Source organism: Callospermophilus lateralis, chromosome 17 (assembly GCF_048772815.1).
Source record: "Callospermophilus lateralis isolate mCalLat2 chromosome 17, mCalLat2.hap1, whole genome shotgun sequence".
Lineage (NCBI taxonomy): Eukaryota > Metazoa > Chordata > Mammalia > Rodentia > Sciuridae > Callospermophilus > Callospermophilus lateralis.
This window is the reverse complement of record NC_135321.1, coordinates 13,526,853-13,551,657: the sequence shown is the minus strand read 5'-3', so window position 1 is coordinate 13,551,657 and position 24,805 is coordinate 13,526,853. Positions and strand designations below refer to the sequence as shown.

General features: G+C 34.2%; 1 protein-coding gene across 1 annotated transcript in view; it reads right to left on the bottom strand.

Annotated features, from left to right (window-relative positions):
- Pign (phosphatidylinositol glycan anchor biosynthesis class N) overlaps positions 1–24,805 on the bottom strand; it is a 121,559-nt gene that overhangs the window by 79,122 nt on the left and 17,632 nt on the right. Inside the window, exons 7-13 of the mRNA XM_076836960.1 lie at positions 23,634–23,758; positions 22,302–22,432; positions 21,285–21,401; positions 17,873–17,913; positions 12,884–12,943; positions 10,890–10,982; positions 10,189–10,244 (exon numbers count right to left, since the gene is read on the bottom strand). Of these exons, the coding sequence (XP_076693075.1) occupies positions 10,189–10,244; positions 10,890–10,982; positions 12,884–12,943; positions 17,873–17,913; positions 21,285–21,401; positions 22,302–22,432; positions 23,634–23,758 (623 nt within the window). The remainder of the gene's footprint in view (positions 1–10,188; positions 10,245–10,889; positions 10,983–12,883; positions 12,944–17,872; positions 17,914–21,284; positions 21,402–22,301; positions 22,433–23,633; positions 23,759–24,805) is intronic.

The following is a 24,805-nucleotide window of genomic DNA, read 5'->3' as shown; positions in this document are numbered from 1 at the left end:
TAATAATTCTGTTCAAGATAATGTAAATTATTCAGAAAATTGTTTTCTTTTAGTGCCTTCTGAAATGTTACATAATTTTTTCTTTAGCCATTATCGCCAGAATTCCTATCTTCATCCCAGTGCCGGTGAAGACAAAGATAAAACCAATCTACAGCTTCTGCAATAGCTATCACTGAACTCCTTGCAGAACTTGCCTGAACTATGTATCACTTGTATGCATTGTGAACTATCTGTTGGTGCAGCAACTTGTGGTAGTGTTGGGGTATTTTTGCTGATGGTGTCATTGGTGGTACAATTTTTCCAAAAGTAGCCGTCAATTGGCTTGGTGTATCTTCCTCCCTTCTGCTTGTGATGGTCGTTCAGCTAAAATTTGGGGGCCATCAGAGGTGAGGCAAAGAACCTCACCCCTCCGATGGTACAAAGACCTATCCACAGGTGTGGCTGTATGCTGGACCGGTAGTCAATGACGGGTAAGATCCAATTGCAATGGTACCAACCTAAGACAGGAGGCTGACGCCTTGAGGTCAGCTCATCCGATGATGGGAAAGGACCATATGTACTATTGGACAACCTAAGGCAGGCACGGTCCCTAAGCCACATGCTTGTTGTTTAAACAGAGAGGGGGAGATGTTGAGAGCCACAGCTGAAGGGGCCCCAGCAAACTTCTAGCTGCCAACTGATTGGCTCCTCTGCGGTGATGCTCATTGGGCTGTTTCCCTGCCCTTTCAGACCACGGAGCTGCTCATTGGGAGACTTTTTTTGGCTCTGCCCATGCGACCTAGCCAATCGGCCTCAAGAGCAGGAGGGGTGGGAGAGGCTGAGAGGCTTGTGGGAAGCCGGTGGTGGCAGTTGGGCTCTAAGGATTTTCCTGAAGAGCTGTGTGGTGTGGTGTGTGTGTTCTAAAAATAAAGTTTGTTTCTTTTTTTCCTCTGACTAGCTCAAGAGACCTTTTTTTTTACTTGAATTTTTTTCTCTGTCTGACTAGCTCGAGAGACCTTCTCTTTTACTTGAATTTTTCTACTATAGCTATAATACAACCCAACAAGATAACGCCTAAAAAAACTGAAACAGAGTGAAACAAAATTGGAACAACAAAAAATCATTATAATAGCCTCCTGAAATGTCCATCGGTCCTTTCTCCCTATCTGTTTCTCAGATGTGAGTGGTTTTTCTTCCATCTTACACATCTCCAGGGATAGGGAACTTAAAACAAAAGTGAAGCAAAACAAAAGAAGAATCTTAAAATGGCTACCCATCCTCTCGCTCTGCTCTCAGGGGTGAGCAGTTTACCTTATCACTTACCCTGTCGTTCCCCTTGTGGGCCACCAAATGCCACAGTCTGGCTGGGCACAATTCAGGAGCCACTTGTCAAAAAAAGAAATGAACTTTATTTTTAGAACACACACACCGCACCACACAGCTCTTCAGGAAAACCCTCAGAGCCCAACTGCCACCACCGGTTTCCCACAAGCCTCTCAACCTACCCCACTCCTCCTGCTCTTGAGGCTGATTGGCTGGGTCGCATGGGCGGAGCCAAAAAAAGTCCCCAATGAGCAGCTCTGTGGTCTGAAAGGGCGGGGAAACAGCCCAATGAGCATCACCACAGAGGAGCCAATCAGTTGGCAGTTAGAAGTTTGCTGGGGCCCCTTCGGCTGTGGCTCTCAACAACATTGGGGAAAAGACCTAAAAATACTGATCACACAATGGAATCACTTGGTTAAAGATGATAAACATTTTAAGGTTCTTCAACTGTGAAGTTTAGTCTCTAAAAGAGTGTCTATACACATTTAGAATGCCAATAGCAATTTGTGGAAATGTTCAGTTAGCTACACTATCTTCAAAAAATTTGGTAATTTAAAAAGTAGAAAACAGAAGCCCCACGCAGTGATACATGCCTGTAATCCCAGCAACCTGGGAGGCAGAGGCAGAAGGATCACAAGTCCAAGGCTAGCCTCAGCAACTTAGCAAGACTTTTAGTGGGGCTGGGGATGTGGCTCAAGCGGTAGCGCGCTCGACTAGCATGCGCGCGGCCCGGGTTCGACTCTCAGCACCACATACAAACAAAGATGTTGTGTCCGCCGAGAACTAAAAAATAAATATTAAAAAATTCTCTCTCTCTCTCTTTCTCCCTCCCCCACTCTCTCTCTCTCCCACTCTCTCTTTAAAAAAAAAAAAAAATGTTATTTAAAAAAAAAAAAAAAAGACTCTTAGTAACTTAGAAAGACCTTGTCTCAAAATACAAATTTTCAAAAAGGGCTGGGAATGTAGTTGTAATCACACCAAATATTAACTTCATAACTTGTATTTGGTTATGATGGTAAAGCACTCCTGGATTCAACCCCTAGTACCAAAAATAAAATAAAATAAAAGTGAAAAATAATATTTTCAATTTGAATTTATTTTTTGACGATTAGTGAGATTAAGTTTTATAACTTTTTCTATTATAAATTTTTGAGCAAAGGCCTTAAAATGGATGTTTAATAAAGCTGTAGAATTAAAATTGTTTTAACTATTTTAAAATAGGATAAACCCACCTTTCTGATAATCATGTCATAACCTGGATTCATTTGATCTAATCATGGTATAAATCATATAATGGTAAAATCATTCTTTATAATAAATGCTTAATCTAATCTCAAATTAAAGATGATTAATAAAGTCCATCTTTATATAATTATACAATAGAATGATGGACTAATTGTACTTACGAATGTTCCCTAGTAAGATTTTTTTTTTTTTTTTGAGAGAGAGAATTTTTTAATATTTATTTTTTAGTTTTTGGCGGACACAACATCTTTGTTTGTATGTGGTGCTGAGGATCGAACCCAGGCTACACGCATGCCAGGCGAGTGCACTACTGCTTGAGCCACATCCTCAGCCAGTAAGATTCTTTTTGTTCATTTATTTTGTGGTGCTAAGGATTAAACCCAGGGCCTTGGCACTGAATTATACCCCTATCCCCAAAAGATACTAATATTCTTGAGTATTTAAAAAATCAGTGTTTTATTCCCATGATAAAAAACTAAGAAAGAACGGTTTAGAAAATCTAAATTTTATATATATATATTTTTCTTTTTATTTTCTTTCCCTTTTTTTTTTTTTTTTTTTTGGCAGTATTAGGGATTGAACCCAGGGGTAGTCTACCACTGAGCTAGTCCTTTATTACTATTATCTTAAATTTTGAGACAGGGTCTTAATAGGTTGCCAAGGCTGGCCTTGAACTTGACATCCTTCTGCTTTAGCCTCCCTAGTCACTGAAATTATAGACTTGGGCCACCAAGCCTGGCTTTTAATAACAATTCTTAAACATAAAGATGTTACAAAATTTGTAGAACTTACTAGTTGGTGATTACTAACACACATACAAGTATACACACATGTGTAGATATATTTATTTATTTGTAGTTGTTGTTTGTTTTTGAGACAGTGTCTTGCTATGTTGCCCAGGTTGGTCCTCAACTCCTGGGCTTAAGCAATCCTCCTGCCTCAAATTCCTAAGTAGATGGGGCTACAAGTGCACGCCACAACATCCAGCAAGAACTATATATTTTTAAAGTTTGCAATTAAAATAGTATGAGAACCTTTAGCAACAGCAAGGTGCTAAATAACTGAGACCTTGTCTCTAATTAAAATACAAAATAGGGCTTGGGATGTGGCTCATTGGTTGAGTTCCCCTGAGTTCAATCCCCAGTACCTCCCTCTGACCAAAAAAAAAAAAAATAGTATGAGAAGGTGTGGGAGTACAGCTCAGTGACAGAACACTTGACTAGCACACATGAGGCCCTGGGTTTGATCCCAACGACAACAGCAACAACAACAAATCGTTATACTGTTCACAACATCACAATAAAACTTTTAAAATTTCCTTATTTCAAAATTTGTGGAGATGGGAGGTGGGTGGTAGATTTGATTATTTTCTTCCGCTCTCATTCTATAATATATTTGTTAATCTTGTGGCAAAATGAGGGAGAGAAATCATCTCCTGAAAGCCAGCCAGGTGGAATGCCCAAAGAACTCCTAAGTGATTAAACTACAGAGCTAGAAACAATTAAAATCACTGGGCCACACAAGGTTTTACATTTAAAAAAGGAATTTTGGAACAGATGGGATCCATAAGAGATCACCCAGAGAAAAAAGTGACAATTCAAGAATCACTGCATAGATAATCCTTAGAAAACACTGTGTGGCTCAGGGTACAGCTGAAGGCTCACACGTGGCCTTTGAGATAAAAAAGACAGGGAGAAGAGCTTATTCAGGCCAACAGGGGAAAGAATTCCCCTTGGTTTTAGGGTCTTGAGTCATTAAAATAGCTTAGTAAAAATTTTAAATATGCACTAAATTCTATAAACCCCATTATTTCTAGTTAAATCCTTCTGCCTAAGCCTCTTGAGGTAGCTTACAGCATGTGTCACCATCCCCAGCAAGTTTACTGAATTTATACAGTAATTTTCAAATAAAAGATATCAGACGTTCTTGCTTCTATTAGTTAGATACATCTCTTTCTTAATTCCATTTCCCCCCTAAAAATTGTCTCTAAGAGACCTTTTGATATTTTTATCATTTCATGATTTTTTTCTTTTAATTATTTTCCTTATCTTATTTTGGGATCTACAGTGTGTATTTTTGGAATATAAAAATGTTTTTCTTTCCTTTTTTAAGGTACTTTCACATTTACACAAAGCTTTTATGCTTTTCCTAGTCATTTAGCTCCACCTGCTGGTCATGCCTTAGCATACCATTAGAGTCCACATGACCCAATTTGAGGTTCTTTTCTATTTGTTAGAACAAATATTTCATGACTTTTATTCTTTTTAGTGATATAATATGTAAGATATAATAAAGAAATTTTACTTATTTTTAAAAATAGGATACAGTAGCATATGAAATTACCATATGTATCTACTGGATCCTTCTATAAATCTAAGATAGATAATCTTAGTGATCTTATTTATTTTTCCTGCATCTCAAAACATTTGCTATTTCATTCCTTAGAAATTATTTCAATATTTGGACTGGAGCTGTAGATCAGTGGTAGAGCACTTGCCTTGCACGTGTGTGACGCATCGGTTTGGATCCTCAGCACCACATAAAGATAAATTAAGATAGTGTGTTTATCTATAACTAAAAATAAAATTTAAAAAAAGAAATTATTTCAATATTCATCAAATGTTCATAACTATGCTAGAAAGGACCAAACAAGGTAATAGCAGAAATACTATTACACTAAAATCTAGTAATGCTGATAAAATTAATCATGTAAGTAAAACCAATTTCGGATGTTAATATTCTAAGACAAATTTTCTTAAATTTAAGAACAGATGAAGCCTGGGGTTGTGCGTTACAGCGCTCGCCTAGCATGTGTGAGGCCCTGGGTTAGATCCTCAGCACCACATAAAAATAAATAAAATAAAGGTAATGTGTCCAATTACAACTAAAAAATAAATATTAAAAAAAAAGAACAGATGAAAGAACAGCAATTTTCTAAGAACAAAAAGAAGTATGGGTGGGATTGGGGATGTAGATATCCAATAGAAGAGTGCTTGCTTAGCATTCATAGAGTCCTGAATTCTATCCCCAGGACTGCAAAAACAAATAAAAAGAAGTACAGTATTCATTCAAGAAGAAAAGATTTCCTCACACAATGGTTTGTGACAAGAACAAGTGTTGTTTTTCTGAAAGAATGTGTCACAACAGTATCACTTCATCTTGTTTGTTTCTGGGCCCACATTTACTTGACAAAGTCAGAGTAAGGGAAAGGGATTGGGAATGGGAAAAACAGTATAATGAATTGGATTTAACTTTCTTTTGTTCATACATGAATACAGGACCACTGTTACTCCACATCATATACAACTACAAAAATGGGAAGTTATACTCCATGTACATATGTTATGTCAAAATACATTCTACTATCATGTATAACTAAAAAGGACAAATAAATAAATTTTTAAAAATAGGCAAGACAACCAGTTGAACAGAATAGAAGACACAGAGACAAATCCACATACCTACTACAGCCATCTGATATTTGACAAAAGTGCCAAAAATATATCTTGGAGAAAATACAGCTTTTTAAACAAATCATGCTAGGAAAACTGGGAAACTATATGTAGAAAAATGAAATTAGATCTCTCTCCCTCACAATGCACAAAACTCAAATCAAAATCTATCAAAGACTTAGTAATTAGATTAGAAATGGCAAATGCTAGAAGACAACAGAGGGTCAACACTCCATCATACAGGTGCTAGTACTGACTTTCTTAACTGACTTCCCCAAAGCACAAGAAGTAAAACCAAGAATCAATAGATGGGATGCCATCAAACTAAAAAGTTTCTGTACAGCAAAGGATATGATTAAGAGTGTGAAGAGAAAGCCTATAAAATGGGAGAAAATCTTGGTTAGCTACTCTTCCAATAGGAAATTAATATCTAGAATATTCAAAGAACTCAAAAAACTTAACACTAAAAACATAAATAACCCAAACAATAAATGGCAAAAGAATTAAATAAAACATTCTCAAAAGAAACATAAACAGCCAACAAAAATATGGAAAAATGTTCACCATTTTTAGGAATTAGGGAAATGCAAATGAAAACCACACTAAGATTTCGTCTCACTCCAATCAGCATGGCAATGATCAAGAATATGAACAACAATAAATGCTGATGAGGTTGTGTGAGAAAAAGTACACTTGTACACTGTTGGTAAGACTGCAGACTAGTATAACCATCTGGAGAGCAGTATGGAGATTCCTCAAATGAACAGGGATTAAAACCACCAAATGACCCAGCTATCCCACTGTTTGGTACATTCCCAGAAGAGCTAAAATTGGCACACTACAGTGATAGTCACCTCAATGTTTATAACAGCACAATCCACAATAGCTAAATTATGGAATCAACCTGGATACCTGTCAATAGATAAATGAATTATGAAACTATGATACACACACACATGCACACACAAAATGGAGTTCTGCTCAGCTACTTCATTCAGAAAAGAATAAAATTATAGCATTTGCCAGTAAACGAATGGAAATGGAGAATATCATACTAAGTAAAATAAGCCAAACTCAGAAAGTCAAAGATTGAATATTTTCTCTTAAATGTGAAAGCTAGATTAAAATAAAGGAAAGGGGGAGGGAGGGACAGGATAATACAAAGAACTAATCAAATATAAATTAATAGAGGAGCGAAAGGAAGTCAAGTAGAGTATAGGAAGGACAATGGGAGAGGGAAAGGAGGTTGGGAAGGAAAAGGAGGGAGATCATGAACTGATATTAATTTCCAGGTGTGTATGAGTTTGTTGGGATGAACCCAATTATTACATACGACTATAAATCTCTAATTTAAAAAAAAGTTAGAAAAAGCATTATCAAAGCAATATATGCATATAATTTTAAAAATCAAACAGTTCAAAAGGGCACCATGACAATCAATAAATAAATTCCTGCTTCATTCTTCTCATTTCTCAGTTTGCCAAACTGGACACAAAACTTTCCACATGTGTTTATATTTAGTTATTCTGGTAGTTAACAACACTTTTCTCATAAGTTTTCCTTAGTATTTCTTTGCTTGTTGACCTGAGGCACTTTCTGTTGACTCCTGACTATTTCCAGCCTTTCTCCTCTCTCAACAAAGCCATCTCACCATTTTAACCTACTTGTTGGTTATCTTGGTTACTTTAATAATATTAAAACCTGTATTTTATTCTCTTAATCACAGGAAGAATTCTCCACTTGCTGATTTATGAGGATGGTAGCACCACTGTCACTTTGTGTACATTTCTTTTCCCCTCTGCCTCCCAAACTTTTAACTGCTTTTGTATATTGTCAAGGTTGCTAACATTTGCATTCTATTCTGTAATCATAATTATTTCTTCCATGCTTTAACTAAAGATCCACTCTGAAAGCTGAAAACCAATATATACATTAGTATGACTAGTATTTAAATACAGTTCAGTGAATAGCAAAGTTTTATGCTGTGATTAGATTTTTCTCATTTATTTCTTAAAAGGCTTCACCCATAAGCAAGGTGGAATTCCCTTTGTCCTACTACCAGCAATTGCTCAAAATCAAGGCACAACCTAGAGTGCTTCATATTTGAAACATGCTTACTTTTTTTCTAGTTTGAAATATTTCATTTTCCCCTAAAATTTCTGTCACTGCTGTTTTTGAAAAGAGCGGGGAATTAAGAAGTGTATTCTTCCCATGCAACCAACCTGTTGCTAATCTCCTCCTCCTTTTTGCTCAATCCATCTATTAGTTAAAATACATTTCATTTAGCTTCAGGCCTACTCAGTTCCTATTCTAATTTAGAGGATCTGCCTTCCATCTGCACCATCAAAGAAAGATAAATTTTCTAAAAGTTTTTAGTTGCATTTCCTATCATTTTTTTTAATGCATTCTATATTCTTTTTCATCTTGTAAAGTTCATGCTTGTTTTTAATGGACATAATAGTTTCTTAACTATTTGAGTATTTTAATACCTTTAGGTTCTCTTCATTGAATTATATATCTTGAAGAGTTAGTTTTTCATTATTTCTTAGGGTTTTCTGCTAATATTGCAGGCCATTAACAAGTGGCGAATTTTTTGCCAGAAAAAAATCTGTAGGCAGGGCTAGTCACTTTGCTCAAGGATAGGTGAGCCAGTAGTTGGGCCATGCAGTAGATGACAAAAAGTTAGCAGTGATTCTAACTATGTACAGCAATGTTCAGGCAGAGGTTGAACATCAATGTAGGCGAAGTTTAGGATCATCCTGGCAGCCAAGCAGAAAAAGGTAGATAGTGTGTATAAAGAATGCTTCCCCGACTAGTCTTTCTAAGATGGCTGAACTAAAGTAACCCTCAAGTATTCTCACTCTCAGCATTCAATGTGTTTTCTTCATGCAGGAACTGATAATGTATTTCTTGTTCTGTTGTTTATTTTGTTATGATCTGTATGTACTGCTACAGTGTAGAAAACTCTACGAAGGTAAAGCCTTTGTCTATCCTGTTCACTTCTACGTCTACAATACACATAGTAGTAAATGAATAAATGTTTTCTAAGAGAAAGGGATAAACACATATTCCTCAGAATCAATTCCATTAACAAATCTCAACTCTACTATAATAAAAAGAAAATTCAAATCAGCATAATAGATGTATATGCTATAATATACTAATGATATTGCAAAGTCCTAATTTTGCTTTATGTTTACTCTTCCATGTTTACTTTATGTTTACTCTTCCATATGTTTATACATACATACATACACACACACACATACAAGTATACAAGCACATTATTGTGAAGGCAATACAACATTTCTTTCTAGATTATGAAGAAAACACTAGTGTATATAAGTTGTCCAAAACAATTCCAAAAAAAGTCATTCAATTACATCCTCAAGTGGAAAAATTTCAATGTTATTTAGCCATTAGCAAAATCATTGATAACTGAATGTGAACCTCAGAAGGTTCAGTAAACCTGCCAAGCGTACACCTATAGTCAGTAGTACCAAACAAGATCTGTGACTCGGAAACTGCCCATTGCTGATTCAAGGAAAACATGTTTTCCTGGGATCTAAGAAAATGAAATCTGGTGCCACCAAAGTGGGTTATCTTCTTTGTCCACATGGCAGAAATTTCTCAGAATGCAAACCTTCACCTTTTATTGTCATTTTCTATATTCTCCCTAGAGCTTCCTACATGTTTAACAATTTTCACCACCATCTTCATTCCGACAGCTACAAAGTCTTCAAAACCAATCCACATCTCCTGAGATCCAAACCCTCATTTCTAACGAATTAACTGATGTACTCAAACTAATAACATTAATCCTTACTTCTCAAATCAGCTCTTCCTTCTATAAACCATAATAGTATCAGCATCTTCTCAATCAAGCAGGACAAGAACCAGGAAGTGACTCCCTCTCCTCTTTCTTACTGATCCAACACCTTCCCAATCAACTAGGCAAGCCCAATTGACGTCATCTCCTTAAAATTCCTCATCTATCGCTCTATTTCCCCATCCCCTCTTCTAGACATTCAAAGGTATCTAAGCATCTGGATTATTATTTAACAAAAGTAAAAGAAAGGAATTTAACTTTAAAGGAGTTTGCACTAATATACACAAAAAGACAAAGTTCATAAGTAAACTAATCTATCCTATCAACATCAAACTCAGTAATTTTAAAAAAGGGACTTACTTAAATGGTGTAAACAAAAATGGTAAAGTAGCTTCTTTTTTCTGAGTCATCTTCACCTGGAAACCAAGCACAAAGATATTTTATTACATTATAAATATTAAAAAATTAACTAATTTCATTTGAAATACAAATATCCATTAAAATGGTTCTTCAGAGATGGTTAACTACTTTGAAATAAATGGAATTTTGTGTTACTATACTATTTCATGCATATTTTAAAAAATTTGACACTATCTTACTATCTCAATATGCTGAGAATCATATTAATCCTGAAAACATAATTTGCTGTAATGTAATTAAAATTGTATTTATTAACTTTTTGAAAACAAAACCTGCCAAAGTTTTAATCTGAATCACCTCATTAGGTTGTAAAGTATCTAACAATGTATGTGAAATGACAAGAAATGTTACATCTTTAATACTACTTCTGTGGGGCAAATTCTAGTCATAAAGATCAACTTGTAGTTGTTACAAGAGTAGCCGGTAATTTATAATTAGGGACACTCCTCAAAGGCAATTCTACACCCTTTGACTCATGGAACCGGCACCTCAGAAATGACACTAGGTAAATACAGAAAATTTAAAGATAATGAGTTGTAGGAAATATTTAAAACAACATGAAATACCTCACTTAATATGTTCAATTTTTAAATAACAGTATTATGCATTTTTGTGTCTTTCTTTTTTTTTTTTTTTTTTACCTTGAACTGTTCAAGAATCTGTACTGCATTTGTAAACATGCTTTCTGCTTTGAAGAGATCAGTATTATTAAGATATTCCACAGGAAGGATTCCCTGCAAATAATAAATATAGGCTTAATATTAGTATTAGTAAAACTCAGGCTATTCTTATAAAACAAAACAGACTTAAGAGGGAAGCAAATATAGACAAGATATACAGTCAAATAAATCACTAATGAAGAATCTTTTATAAAACCATAATCGAAATATGTTGTTATTTTTCTCACAAATTACATGTTATTTTTCTCACAAATTATTGAATTAAAGTCAATATAACCTAACACTAAGTTATTACTGCTATGGTTTAGATCCTAAATGTCTCCTAAAGGCCCATGTTTTAAATGCTTGGTCCCTGATGCTACTGGGAAGTGATAAAAACGTTTAAAGGTGGGGTCTAGTGGAGGGTCTTTGGATTTACTGGGGGTATAATCTCAAAAGAGGATTGTGATACCTCAGTCTTTCCCTTCCTCTCTCTCTCTCTTTTTCAAATATTTTGTTTTAGTTGTAGTTGGACACAATACTTTTATTTTATTTTTATGTGGTGCTGAGGGTCAAACCCAGCACCTGGCATGTGCTAGGCAAGCACTCTAGCTCTGAGCCACAACCCCAGCCCCTCCTTCCTCTTTTTGTTTCCTGGCCACGTGGAAACATTTTGCTCTGCCATGTATTTCTACTATTATACCACCATGGACTGAAACCTCTAAAACTGGAAGTCAAAAAAATACATAAAACAAGATAAGAAAATTAATTAATTAATTAATATAAATTTGAGACAAAATAAATGTTTTCTCTTTATAGGCTGACTACCTCAGGTATTTGTTAGAATGAAAAAAAGAAGACTAATACAATTACTATACGCTAGGCAGTGAATTAAATGTCTTATACACAAAAACAAATCAATATGGTGGGCCACAGCTTTCATACTTAAAAATAATAATAATAAGACATACCAGAGTATACCGTACATTTTAGAAGTAAAGACTGTTAATCTTATTTCATTTATATACCTCCACACACTCATGACTGTCAGGGTCATATTACTCAAGAGTTTTGAGTTACATGACACTATTTTTAAAGTAAATTTGATTTTTTAGAGCTAATAAAAGTAAATGGAATAAGTATTCTTGGTTTCGTTTTGGCTTTTCAACATACATGCACATTAATAACAGCATTATTAAGTAATTAAATTAAAATACTTAACTATTACTAAGTAATTTTCCTCAAGGGATATAACATGGTGGTTCTATAATCAGTGGGGAAACTCATGAATTAGACAAACAACTTGGGCCGGATCATGTGTAATTCGACTCTTGAGCATCAAGCAACAGAAACAATAACAGGTATAATGCTACCCATTCTCTACCTTCCTCTAGTATTGGTACCATAAGCAGAACAGTCCTGCCATGGGACTGTGGTTGTGGTTCCTTCTTGTAAGTCTCCAGAGCTCCCTTGGTTCTCAGTAATTTTAAAGCCTGGTGTTTGTGCATCCCTGCGATTCAGCAAGCCATAAATACCTTTTTAAAAATTTCCTTTTAAATGGACTCAGTCTCTGCTGCTTATTACCAAAAAGTTATTCATATATTTTTATCACTTGTAACTAGAGTACACAGATATAAATCATATGTATTTTAGAATATGAAAAATATTAGAGCTATTGAGTGTGTCCTCCATGTTATAAAATACTATAAACACACAATTGTAAAGTATTACATGTTCAGAAATAAATATATAAAAATGCACAGTTTTTAAATCTAATTAAAGATTACACAAATGGGGAATGATATTGGTCATATTATATGGTTATATTGTGTGTCTACAAATGAGTAACAAATCCTAATATTATGTACAATTATTACAAATATGGGAAAAATAAAGATTATAAAAAGACAGAAGAGTAAATTTTACTGTGCAATTTTTAAAATGCTGAGTATTGATAATAAAATTTTATTTCCTACCACTGAATTAAGGGGAAAGGGAACTCCAATAAGAGAAGCCATCAATGGTGCAATATCAGCCTACAAATAGAAAAAAAAAAATCAGTTCTAAGAAGTCTATGGATGTAAACATAGAAATAATTTAATCCAACTATATTTTTAAAAATAATCATGATTGTCATAACCAATTACCTTTAAACATTCAGTTAATACACAAAAGATGTTAATCCCTTAAAATGTCATTTGCTAAAAATGAACTTCTGAAACAATAAATTTGAAAAGTAAACATTAAGTCCTCAGTGCAAACACATGAAAACAACAATCACTTATTCTATTAGCTAAGATAACCTGATCATTTTACATCGGTTTTTCAGTATTATGCAAAAGAATGCCTTAACTAGTAAGAAAATATACAGCAAAGACAATAACTACAGAAAAGTGTACAGAACTAAAGAAAGTAAGTATCTTACTTACTATTCAACTGTCTTTAATAAATACCATCTTCCCCAAACTGGAAATCTCTAAAGTCCTCCTAATTTCCCTTTTGTCCTCTCCCAGAATCTACTATTGGCCTCCTCTAATCTGTTCATACAGCACCTAGAGGAATTCTTTCACATAAATTTGAATCATTTCATTCTCAAGGGCTTCAAACATTTCTTCCCCAACTTTCTACAATCCACAGTACCCATAAGGTACCATAGGATCTGTGCCTATCTTCCTCTGCTCCATACCACACTGCCATCTATGGCTCTGCACACTAGCCTTAACAATTTCTTACACACCAAGTATCTTCTTACAGAGCTCTGTGCAAATGTTTCCCCTTTGCCTAGAAAGTCTTCCTGCTATGCCCTGAACTCATAATTCCTACTTATTCTTTAACCTCAACTCAATCCTCAATTTGAAACTTTTGACGACCAACACAGTTGATCACATCCATCCACTATTTGTTATTATGGCTTTACAGGTTTCTTCTATAGTATTTAATACAGCTATAATTCACATTTATTTGTATACTAGTTTGATTAGTATCAGTTCTCATCTCTGACATATAATCTTCCCAGGGAGAGATTGTGTTCACTTTTACTTATCATTATATCCTTCCAATTAGCATAAAATGTAAAACACTGCAGGCATGTGACAGTGTTGATTAAAGGAATGAACAGATTCTTATCTAAGTAGATATGAATGAAGCAAGAGTTTGACAGCAGACTGAGTATTTAGATAGTAGTAGCTGAATATATGTTCAATTTCAGTTATGATCCAGTCTGGCTATAAGAAAAATATGTTCTAGTTTTGTGTTTTTCCAACTTTGACAATGGTTTTCAAGTGTGTGTACATGCACATGCATATTTGTGTATTTATTTATCAATGGACCTTTATTTATTTATATGTGGTGCTGAGAATCAAACCCAGTGCCTCACACTTGCTAGGCAGGCGCTCTACCACTGAAGTACAACCCCAGCCCAACAATGGGTTTTTAATTGTAAATTAATGAATAGATATTCTGATTTCATAATTGTCATTTACTTAGTTAATATGCATCTATCTTGAGATCATAAAATAAGAAACCTTCTTGTTATGCTGACAAGAGGTCTGAAAGTGGGAGCCCAGACCTTGGTTTATCTACCACAGTAAGGAATGTAAACTTATGCATGACATGGAAGGCAAGATACTCCTGCCACTTTGGAAGCCACATAATTATATCCCATGTCTTCTACAAATAGTAAAAATGGCTCTCTAAGTAGCATATCCTAAACAATGACAACTATGTGTTTCATATTTACAGATGCCACAAGTCTAACTTTATTAGGTTGTCCACACACTTTCCTATAACAGAAAATTTATAGTTGAGTAATTTATACTCTCATTATTTTTCCTCATTACATTTGTAAGGATGGTGGTTAAGTAAAAAATCAAAATATAGTTAAAGGGAAAATATATGTTAAAAAAGAAACGGTAACAAACACAATACAGAAAAGAAATCCCTAATAGATCTGTATTCAGAGAAAACAATGAAACTATAATAAATCATCACAGAAATATAACAATCACGAAAATTCTAACTGATATAACATGAATTATCCAGTGTTATTTGGAGTGAGCTTTCTTTTATTGTCACTTGGGATTTTTAAATATTTTGCCAAGGAGAGATTAGTTGGGCTAAAATATTTGCATTGAGAGTATTCTCTTTAGTTTGGAAATGTTTTTGGAAAATCTTTTGTCATTCTTATTAATAGGCCTACCTTTCATATTTTTCCCCTTTCCCTTACCTGCTCGTTCCCCTGGTCTATGTATCTTTCTTTGATTCCTCCCCACCCCCACCCCTTTTATTATCCTTTCTCCTCTCCAGCTTCCACATATGAGAGAAAATATACAACCCTTGACCTTCTGAGTTTGGCTTGGTTTACTTAACCTAATTTCAAGTTCCATTGTTTTCCTGCAAATGACAATTTCATTCTTCTTCATGGCTGAATAAAATTCACTGTGTATATATATCCCAATTTCTTTATCCATTCATCCGCTGACCTACAGTAGTTCTACAGTTTGGCTAATATGAATTGTGCTGCTATAAACATGGGTATGCAGGTATCACTATAGTATGATGGCTTTAATTCATTAGGATAAATACCACCGAGTGGTATAGCTGGGACTATACTACTTTATTCTAGTTCTAGTTTCTATTTCTAGACTTTTTTCTGGTTCTGCGAAGAACATCAGTGGTATCTGATGGGGACTGCATTGAATCTGTATATTGCTTTTGGTAGGATGGACATTTTAACAATATTAATTCTGCCTATTCATGACCATGGAAGGTCTATTCACTTTCTTGTGTTTTCTTTAATTTCTTTCCTCAGTGCTCTAGGTTTTCATTATAAAGGCCTTTCTCCTTCTTGGCTAGATTTATTCCTAGTTTTTGTTTTTGAGACTACTGTAAATGGAATTATTTTCCTATTTCTTTCTCAGCATTTTAATTATTAGTATATAGGAAAGCAACTGGTTTTTGTATGTTGGTTTTGTAACCTGCTACTTTGCTGAATTTCTTTATTAGCTTGAGCAGTCTTTTGGGGAAGTTTTTTTCAGTATTATAAGTATAGGATCATATCATCTGCAAACAATGACAATTTGACTTTTTCCTTTTCTATTTTTATCCCTTTTATTTCCTTCCATTGCCTAACTGGTCTGGCTAGAATTTCTGGTACTGTATTAAATAGAAATGGTGACAGTAGTCTTGTTCCAAATTTTAAAAGAAATGCCTTCAGTTTTTCCACATTCACTACAATGTTGGCTTTCAGTTTTTTACATAGAGCCTTTATGATGTGGAAGTAGATTCCTTCTATCCCTAGTTTCTTCAGTGTTTTTGTCATGAATGGGTGCTGAAATTTGTACGTTTTTTCTGCATCTATTAAGAAGACCAAGTGATTTTTGTCCTTAATTCTATTTATGTGATGGATTACACCTAGCTTTGCATATGTTAAACCATTCTTGCATCACTGACAAAAACTTTGGTCAGGATATACTTTCCTCTTAATATGTTGTTGAATATAATTTGATAATGTTTTATTAAGTTCAATAGGAATATTGAACTTAATTATCTAAGTTCAATAGGAATATTGGTCTTTAGTCTCCTTGATATGTCCTTCTCTGGTTTTGGTATGAGTGTATATATATATATATATATATATATATATATATATATATATACACACACACACACATATATAGATAGAGAGAGAGAGAGAGAGAGAGAGAGAGAATATGAGTTGTTGGTAGACCTCTATTTTATTCATTTATCTGCAATGCTGAGACTCAAACCCAGTGCCTCACACATGCCAGGCAAGTGCGCTACCCTAAGCCACAGCCACAGCCCCTGCTGGCAGGCTGCTGCTTCTATCTTATTGCTAGCTATTGTTCTGTTAAGGTTTTCTATGATGTCTGGATTCAATTTGGGCAGGCTGTATGTGTCTAGGAATGTATCCATTTCTTGATTTTCCAATTTATTAGTGTAAGTTTTCAAAATAGTCCTTAATGATATTCTGGATTTCTGTGATGTCTATGGTGATTTCTCCTTTTTCATGTCTAATCTTATTAATTTGAAAGTCTCCTGTCTTCATTTTTGGCTTATCAACCTTGTTTATCTTTTCAAAGAATCAGTTCATTTCCTTGATCCTTTGTATTTTTTTTATTCTCTATTTCACTGATTTTGGTTATGATCTGAATTATTTCCTTCCTTCTACTGATTTGGGAACTGGTTAATTATTTTTCAAGGCCAATGAGATGCATCACTCAGTCATTTTTATTTGGGATCTGATTTTTCTGAAGTAGGCATTCATAGCTATAAACTTTCCTCTTAGAATTGCTTTCACAGTGTCTCAGAGATTCTAGTATATTATACCACTACTCTGATTTGATTCTAAAAATTTTTAAATCTCTCCTCTGATCTCTTCTATCAGCCACTCATCATTTAAACATGTATTTTCAATATCCATGTGTTTATATTGTTTCTGTAGGGTTTTGTTGTGTTGATTTCTAATTTCATTCCATTATTATCTATAGAAGAAATTATATCAATTTTTTTATTCTTTCTAAGTGCTTTGTGACCTAAAATACAGTCTGTTTTAAAGAAGGTTCCATGAGTTGCTGAGAAGAAAGCATATTTGACTGTTGTTGGATTAAATGTTCTATAGATGTCTGTTGTACATTTAATTTATAATATATTTTTAAGGCCTGAGGAATCTTAACTGAGTTTGCTGTAAAGTCAATTCCTATTTTTGTGTTTTTCACTGAGCTGCCAGTTGGAATGGTTGAAATAGCTCTTAGCTTCCCTTCTCACCAGTGAAAGATAGGACAAAGTGGTAATTACTGTCAGTTGGAGTTTTGTCTGCACAGATCACATCGTTGTGTTCCCAAGATGAGGCTACTGCAAAGTTCTATTTTTCATATTTTTAATCCAAATTTCTTATAGGAGATAAAATTAAATTTGAACATGATTAAATTGAAATAGATACCTACCTGATTGACATCTTGCCTCTTCCAGGACTCTAGTCTCCATTCTGAAAGACACAATCAGACATAAGACAAGATTCAAAAAAGAATAAACCACTTGATTTTTTTTTTTTTTTAAGAGAGAGTGAGGGGGGGGGAGAGAGAGAGAATTTTTTTTTTAATATTTATTTTTTAGTTATTGGCAGATACAACATCTTTGTTTGTATGTGGTGCTGAGGATCGAACCAGGGCCGCACGCATGCCAGGCGAGCGTGCTACCGCTTGAGCCACATCCCCAGCCCAAAACCACTTGATTTTTAGGAGTGTTCAATACTTCATGGAAAAACACAGATACTGGAAATAACTCTCTTTTAAGACAAGTATGAATAAAAAAGGTTGCTTAAAAGGCAGAGGTACATGTTTCTTAAAAAGAATTTTAAAAGAAACCAGGCATGGTGGCGCATGCCTGTAATCCCAGAGGCGTGGGAGGCTGAGGCAGAAGGATTGCAAGTTCAAAGCCAGTCTCAATAAAAGCAAGGTGGTAAGCAACTCAGGAGACCCTGTCTCTAAATAAAATACAAAATAGGACTAGGGATATGGCTCAGTGATTGAGTTCCTCTGAGTTCAATCCCCGATACCAAATAAAAACAAAACAAAACAAAAAAAAAGGAATAACCAAAAAGCAAAAATTTGATGTTTTCTGTGATTTATTAAGCTTTTTAGATGCTAATTTTGAGAAAATTGTTATAAAACACTGTCTAATGAAGGAAAGACAGAATTTAAAAAGTACAATGATGACTATCTGTATGACCACAACTCATTACAATCTTGTTTCAGAGAGTTATTAAGGCAATTGATTAAGGCACAGTAGTCAATACAAGTTTGTTTTTGATTGTTTTCTTTCTGTGATGGCAGTGGCTTACAAAATATTTTTACATTGTAGCTGTGAAATTCCTATGATTACTAACCCCAAATGTTTAAGATAGTATACTGACTTACTATTAAAATTCTTCATGGATGACCCAAAAGGTTCTACCAAGAAACTTCTAGAACTAGTAAATGAATTCAGCAAAGTGGCAGGATATAAGATATAAAATCAACACCCATAAATCAAAGGCATTTCTGTACATCAGCGACAAATCCTCTGAAATGGAAATGAGGAAAACTTCCCCATTCACAATATCCTCAAAAAAAAAAAAAAAAAAACTTGGGAATCAACCTAACAAAAGAGGTGAAAGATCTATACAATGAAAACTACAGAACCCTAGAGAAAGAAATAGAAGACCTTAGAAAATGGAAAGATATACCTTGCTCATGGATAGACAGAATTAATATTAATAAAATGGCCATATTACCAAAAGCACTTTACAGATTCAATATGATTCCAATCAAAATCCCAATGGCATTCCTTGCAGAAATACAAAAAGCAATCATGAAATTCATCTGGAAAAATAAGAGACCCAGATTAGCTAAAGCAATTCTAAGCAGGAAGAGTGAAACAGGCGGTATAGCGATACCAGATTTTAAACTATACTACAGAGCAACAGTAACAAAAACAGCATGGTACTTGCACCAAAACAGGCTGGTAGAACAATGGTACAGAATAGAGGACATAGAGACCAACCCACAAAATTACAACTACTTTATATTAGACAAAGGTGCTAAAAGCATGCAATAGAGAAAGGATAGCATCTTCAACAAATGGTGCTGGGAGAACTGGAAATCCATATGCAACAAAATGAAATTCAATCCCTTTCTCTCACCATGTACAAAAGTTAACTCAAAATGGATCAAGAAGCTAGGAATCAAACCAGAGACTCTGTGTCTAATAGAAGAAAAAGTTGGCCCTAATCTCCATCACGTGGGGTCAGGCCTCAAATTCCTTAATAAGACACCTATAGCACAAGAGTTAAAACCAAGAATCAACAAATGGGATGAATTCAAACTAAAAAGTTTTTTCTTAGCAAGAGAAATAATATGTGAGGTAAACAGGGAGCCTACATCCTGGGAACAAATTTTTACCCCTCACACATCAGATAGAAAGAACTCAAAAAGTTAAACACCAAAAAAATAAATAACCCAATTAACAAATGGGCCAAGGACCTGAACAGACACTTCTCAGAAGAGGATATACAATCAATCAACAAATACACAAAAAAATGCTCACCATCTCTAGCAATCAGAGAAATGCAAATTAAAACTACTCTAAGATACCATCTCACTCCAGTAAGAATGGCAGCCATTATGAAGTCAAACAATAATAAGTGCTGGCGAGGATATGGGGAAAAGGGTACACTTGTACATTGCTGGTGGGACTGCAAATTGGGGCAGCCAATTTGGAAAGCAGTATGGAGATTCCTTGGAAAGCTGGGAATGGAACCACCATTTGACCCAGCTATTCCTTCTCAGACTATACCCAAAAGACCTAAAGAGAGCATACTACAGGGACACAGTCACATCAATGTTTATAGAAGTTCAATTCACAATAGCTAGACTGTGGAACCAATCTAGAAGCCCTTCAATAGATGAATGGATAAAAAAAAAAAAATGTGGCATTTATACACAATGGAATATTACTCAGCACTAAAAATAACAAGATCATGGCATTTGCAGGGAAATGGACAGCATTAGAGCAGATTATGCTAAGTGAAGTTAGCCAATACCTAAAAAACAAATGCCGAATGTCTTCTCTGATACAAGGGGGGTGACTGAAAATGGGATAGGGAGAAGAGCATGAGAAGAAGATTACCACTAAATAGGGAAGAGAGGTGGGAGAGAAAGGGAGGGAGAAGGGGAATTGCACGGAAGATGGAAGGAGACCCTCATCATTATACAGAATACATGTATGATGATGTGAGGGGGAAAAAAAAGAAGTGTGTTACATTAGATTGGGTAGAAAAAAGATATGGGAGGGGAGGGAAGGGGAAGGGAGGAAGGGAAGGACAGCAGAATAAAATAGACACTAGTATTGCTGAATGTATATACGTGACTGTATGACCAATGTGATTCTGCAACCTGTACACTCAGAAAAATGAGAAATTATACCTCATTTGATTCAAATGTATGATATGTCAAGATTATTGTCCTGTCATGTGTAACTAATTAAAAAAAAACAGGGCTGGGGATGTGGCTCAAGCAGTAACGCGCTCGCCTGGCATGCGCAGGGCATTGGGTTTGATCCTCAGCACCACATAAAATAAAATTAAAAAAAAATAAAGATGTTGTGTCCACCAAAAACTGAAAAATAAATATTAAAAAAATTCTCTCTCTCTCTCTTTAATAAAAAACATATTTATAATAAAGTTTTCTTAAAATCATTTGGATATAGAAAAAAAACTATAATTTGAAAAGTGATTATTTAAAAATTATTTTAAAATGTTAATTTTAGTTTTACTTTCAAATATAATGTTTATAAAATGATAAAAACAAATACTTATACCTTTCAAAAACTCATCGTCAAATTGTTGAGCTGATACTTTTTGGGGATACTTGATTCCAGCTCCCCAAGTGACTAAAGGAGTCAAAGTCTCTGAAGGATGACCAGCCCCATGGGAACCTATAAATAAGGCATCAAGAGTAATAAGACACATATAAGAACTTATCACTATTTTAAAAATACCTTGTTTTAAAGAGTTAATCCATATATCACTAATTCTAGCCACCACATTCTAAATGCTTGTAGATTTTCAAAACAATTAGTTTGAAATATTCCCATAAGTCAGAGCATCAAAACAAACAAGTAAAAACAAAAACAATAATAAAACAAGAATGTCTGCTGAGTAACTTATTGAAAGAAGAAAAAATGATGGAGGAAATGATGGAGAAGCTGTTCCTATTACCAGAGTAGTATGGAGAAGAAAGAACATGGGAGGGCTCCTTGAGGGAGTAACCACTCAGACTTGGAGCAAGCAGTACAGGCTTCTGCAGAGAACAGCAAGGTATACAGATCGTTTTCTTTCAGGCCTCTTAAAGCTGATATAGCTAAAAGAAATCCTTCATAAAGTAGACCCAGCCACTAGGATTCTTTCATGTGATCTGGAGGTCCACATTCATTATTTCATTCTCTTGAGTACACAGTACTTTTGCCTTGGGAGTCTAACAGGCAACACAGGCTTATTTTCAGATAGAATTTTAGCAGTTCTAGGCCCCTCAGTAATACTGTCCTAATATCACCCCTTTATCATCACATATGGTAAATCTAGGCAGACAGATATTTCTTCTCCATACTTTTTTTCCTAGTTTTTCATTTGTAAATACTTCTTCTTACAATTAGAAAAAAAAGATTTTTTATATAAGATCATTCTTTTTCCACTAGCATTTTACAGGTATGACTACTCTGTGCTAGCCACTTTACATGAAATAAGACACCTAATCTTCTCAACATTATAAGATACCTACAAACTACATTTTTCACTATTTTACTTGTAAGGTACATATCACTTAAAGAGATACTAACCCCAGTCTGTCATTCCATGGTCAGAGGTAAAAATAAATGCTGTTTTTCCATCATTTCCATAAAAATGTTGAAACATGGAGACAATTTCTTTTACTCTATCATCAACTATTTTAATGTTGTCTTTATACTCCCTGTTTATAAAGAAGCAGAAGAGCAAATTAAATTAACTTGAAGAGAAAACATTTATTCAAAAATGGACTCTTTAATTCAATGGTAGGAATTCATAAAATCCTTTTAGTCTTTAATAAAAATCAGAGCTCTTTAGATTATGAAAAATAATTTTTTCTCCTTTAAAGAACAAAAGAATCTGAAACAGTTTTAAAAGATGGTTTAAAAGGAGGTACTGATTAGCACATATATTTTAATGAACTCTTTAGGTCACAAATGAGATAACGATGACTTCATATTCTCTGATAATATAAACTCTGCTGTTCTGACTATCTGAATAGATATGTGTCACTGTTTCAAGGATCGAATGTCTTCATCCTAAAGAGAGTCTGATATGTCTTGAGCAAATTATATTTAACCTTTCCACGCAGTTGAACAAAGATGTTCTCATATGAATATATCAATCAGTTAAACAATACTGGCAGTTATTTCAATAAACTTTATATTCGTATTAGATGTATCAATACAAATTCAAAATAAGGAATAAAAGAGATTTCTTTCTCTTATGCTCTGCCAAAGTGAGAAAAAATTTTGCTACTATATATAAAGAGTGCCATGAAAATATATAGAAAATTTTATATCATTATTTGCTAGATACAATGCAATGGAACACACAAGGAATTACATATTTTTTGTGATGTCAAAATTAACATCATAAAAATATTTTTTATTTCAAGATTAATTGATAAATTTCTAAAATATAGATATTTTAAATGAAATATTTTTCTTTTCCTTGATAATGAAAAGAATATGGAATATATATATGTACAGGAGATCTTATTTTAATAAGTAACACAACTATAGCACATGTAATTTTAGCTACTCTACAATTTTTTAATTTTTTGGTATTGGGGATTGAACCCAGGGGTGCCTTACCATTAAGTAACATCTCTTATGCTTTTTATTTTTTGAGACAGGGTCTTGCTAAGCTGCCTAGGCTGGCCTTGAATTTGTGATATTCCTGCCTTAGTCTCCCAAACTTCTGGGATTACCACCCATCTTATATCTCATATAATTAAGAATTTGCTGTATATTATACTAGTTCTTTAAAATATTAGCTCTGTTGTTATAAATACAAAGAAAATGGCATAATAATTTAGAAGTTCAAGGGGCATACCGATTTCCCTCAAACAAAAAAAATCAAATTGAACACATTAAAATTACCTTGATGATGGTCGGTGGGCATGTCCATTTGTATCGAGTCCTAATAAATGTAAGAAAAAAACTACCTTTTCTTCATTTACTTTAGAAAACAAAGATTGATTGTTTCTGGCAGCATGAAAGAAGTCCTATATGTAACAAATCAGTTTAAAAATTAGTTCATTTATTTTATTTAAAAGGTAACAGGAAAGGAGATCTTAATTTTATGAAAACTTAATATCACTGTTATGACACACCTAACTTAATAAAATATAACAGGTTGAAGAAAAATTTCCACGAGAACCGAAAATAGAACTGATTTATTATTTTTAAATATATTCAGAGCTGAACCAGTTCTCTTTCTCCTGTCCGCTACCATTCTAGTCCAACCATAATCTCTCATTAAGAACATTGTGAGTAGATTCCTAAATACTTTTTTTTACCTCAGCAAGAATCTGTTCTTCACACTATAATAGAAAAATATCTACTTAATGAAATAAAATTCAAAAGTTATTTACTGCATAATGAAAAATTGGATTCCTGACCCCTTCCAAGACAAATGATTCATCTTATACTCATATACACATGAACATATGTGCAAATACCCATGGAAAGTACTTTTAAGTAATTTTAAATAAGCCAGCTGGTTATAACAAAATATATCATTGTTGTTTATATAAATGCCTCCAACTGTAGAAAATGTTATTATTATTATTTTTTTTTGTATCAAGGATTTAACCCAGGGCATTTAACCACTGAGCGACATCCCCAGCCCTTTACTAAGTTGCTGAGGCTGGCCTCAAACTTCCAATCCTCCTACCTTAGCCTCTTAAGTCTCTGGGATTACAGGAATGTGTACCACACCTGGTTAGAATATGTTAACTTTCAACAAACAATGTTTAATTTTTCAACAAAGCTTTGAAGCACTGAAGTTTTATTTTCTCAAATAATTCTTCATTATTATAAATGTTAAAAATATAAATGGGGGTTGGGGTTGTAGCTCAATTGGTAAGAGCATTTGCCTTGCACGTGTGAGGCAGTGGGTTCGATCCTCAGCACCATATAAAAACAAATGAATAAAATAAAGATTTTATGTCTGTCTACAACTAAACAAGTATTAAATATATATATATACACACACACATACACACACACACACACACACACACACACACACACATATATATATATATCGT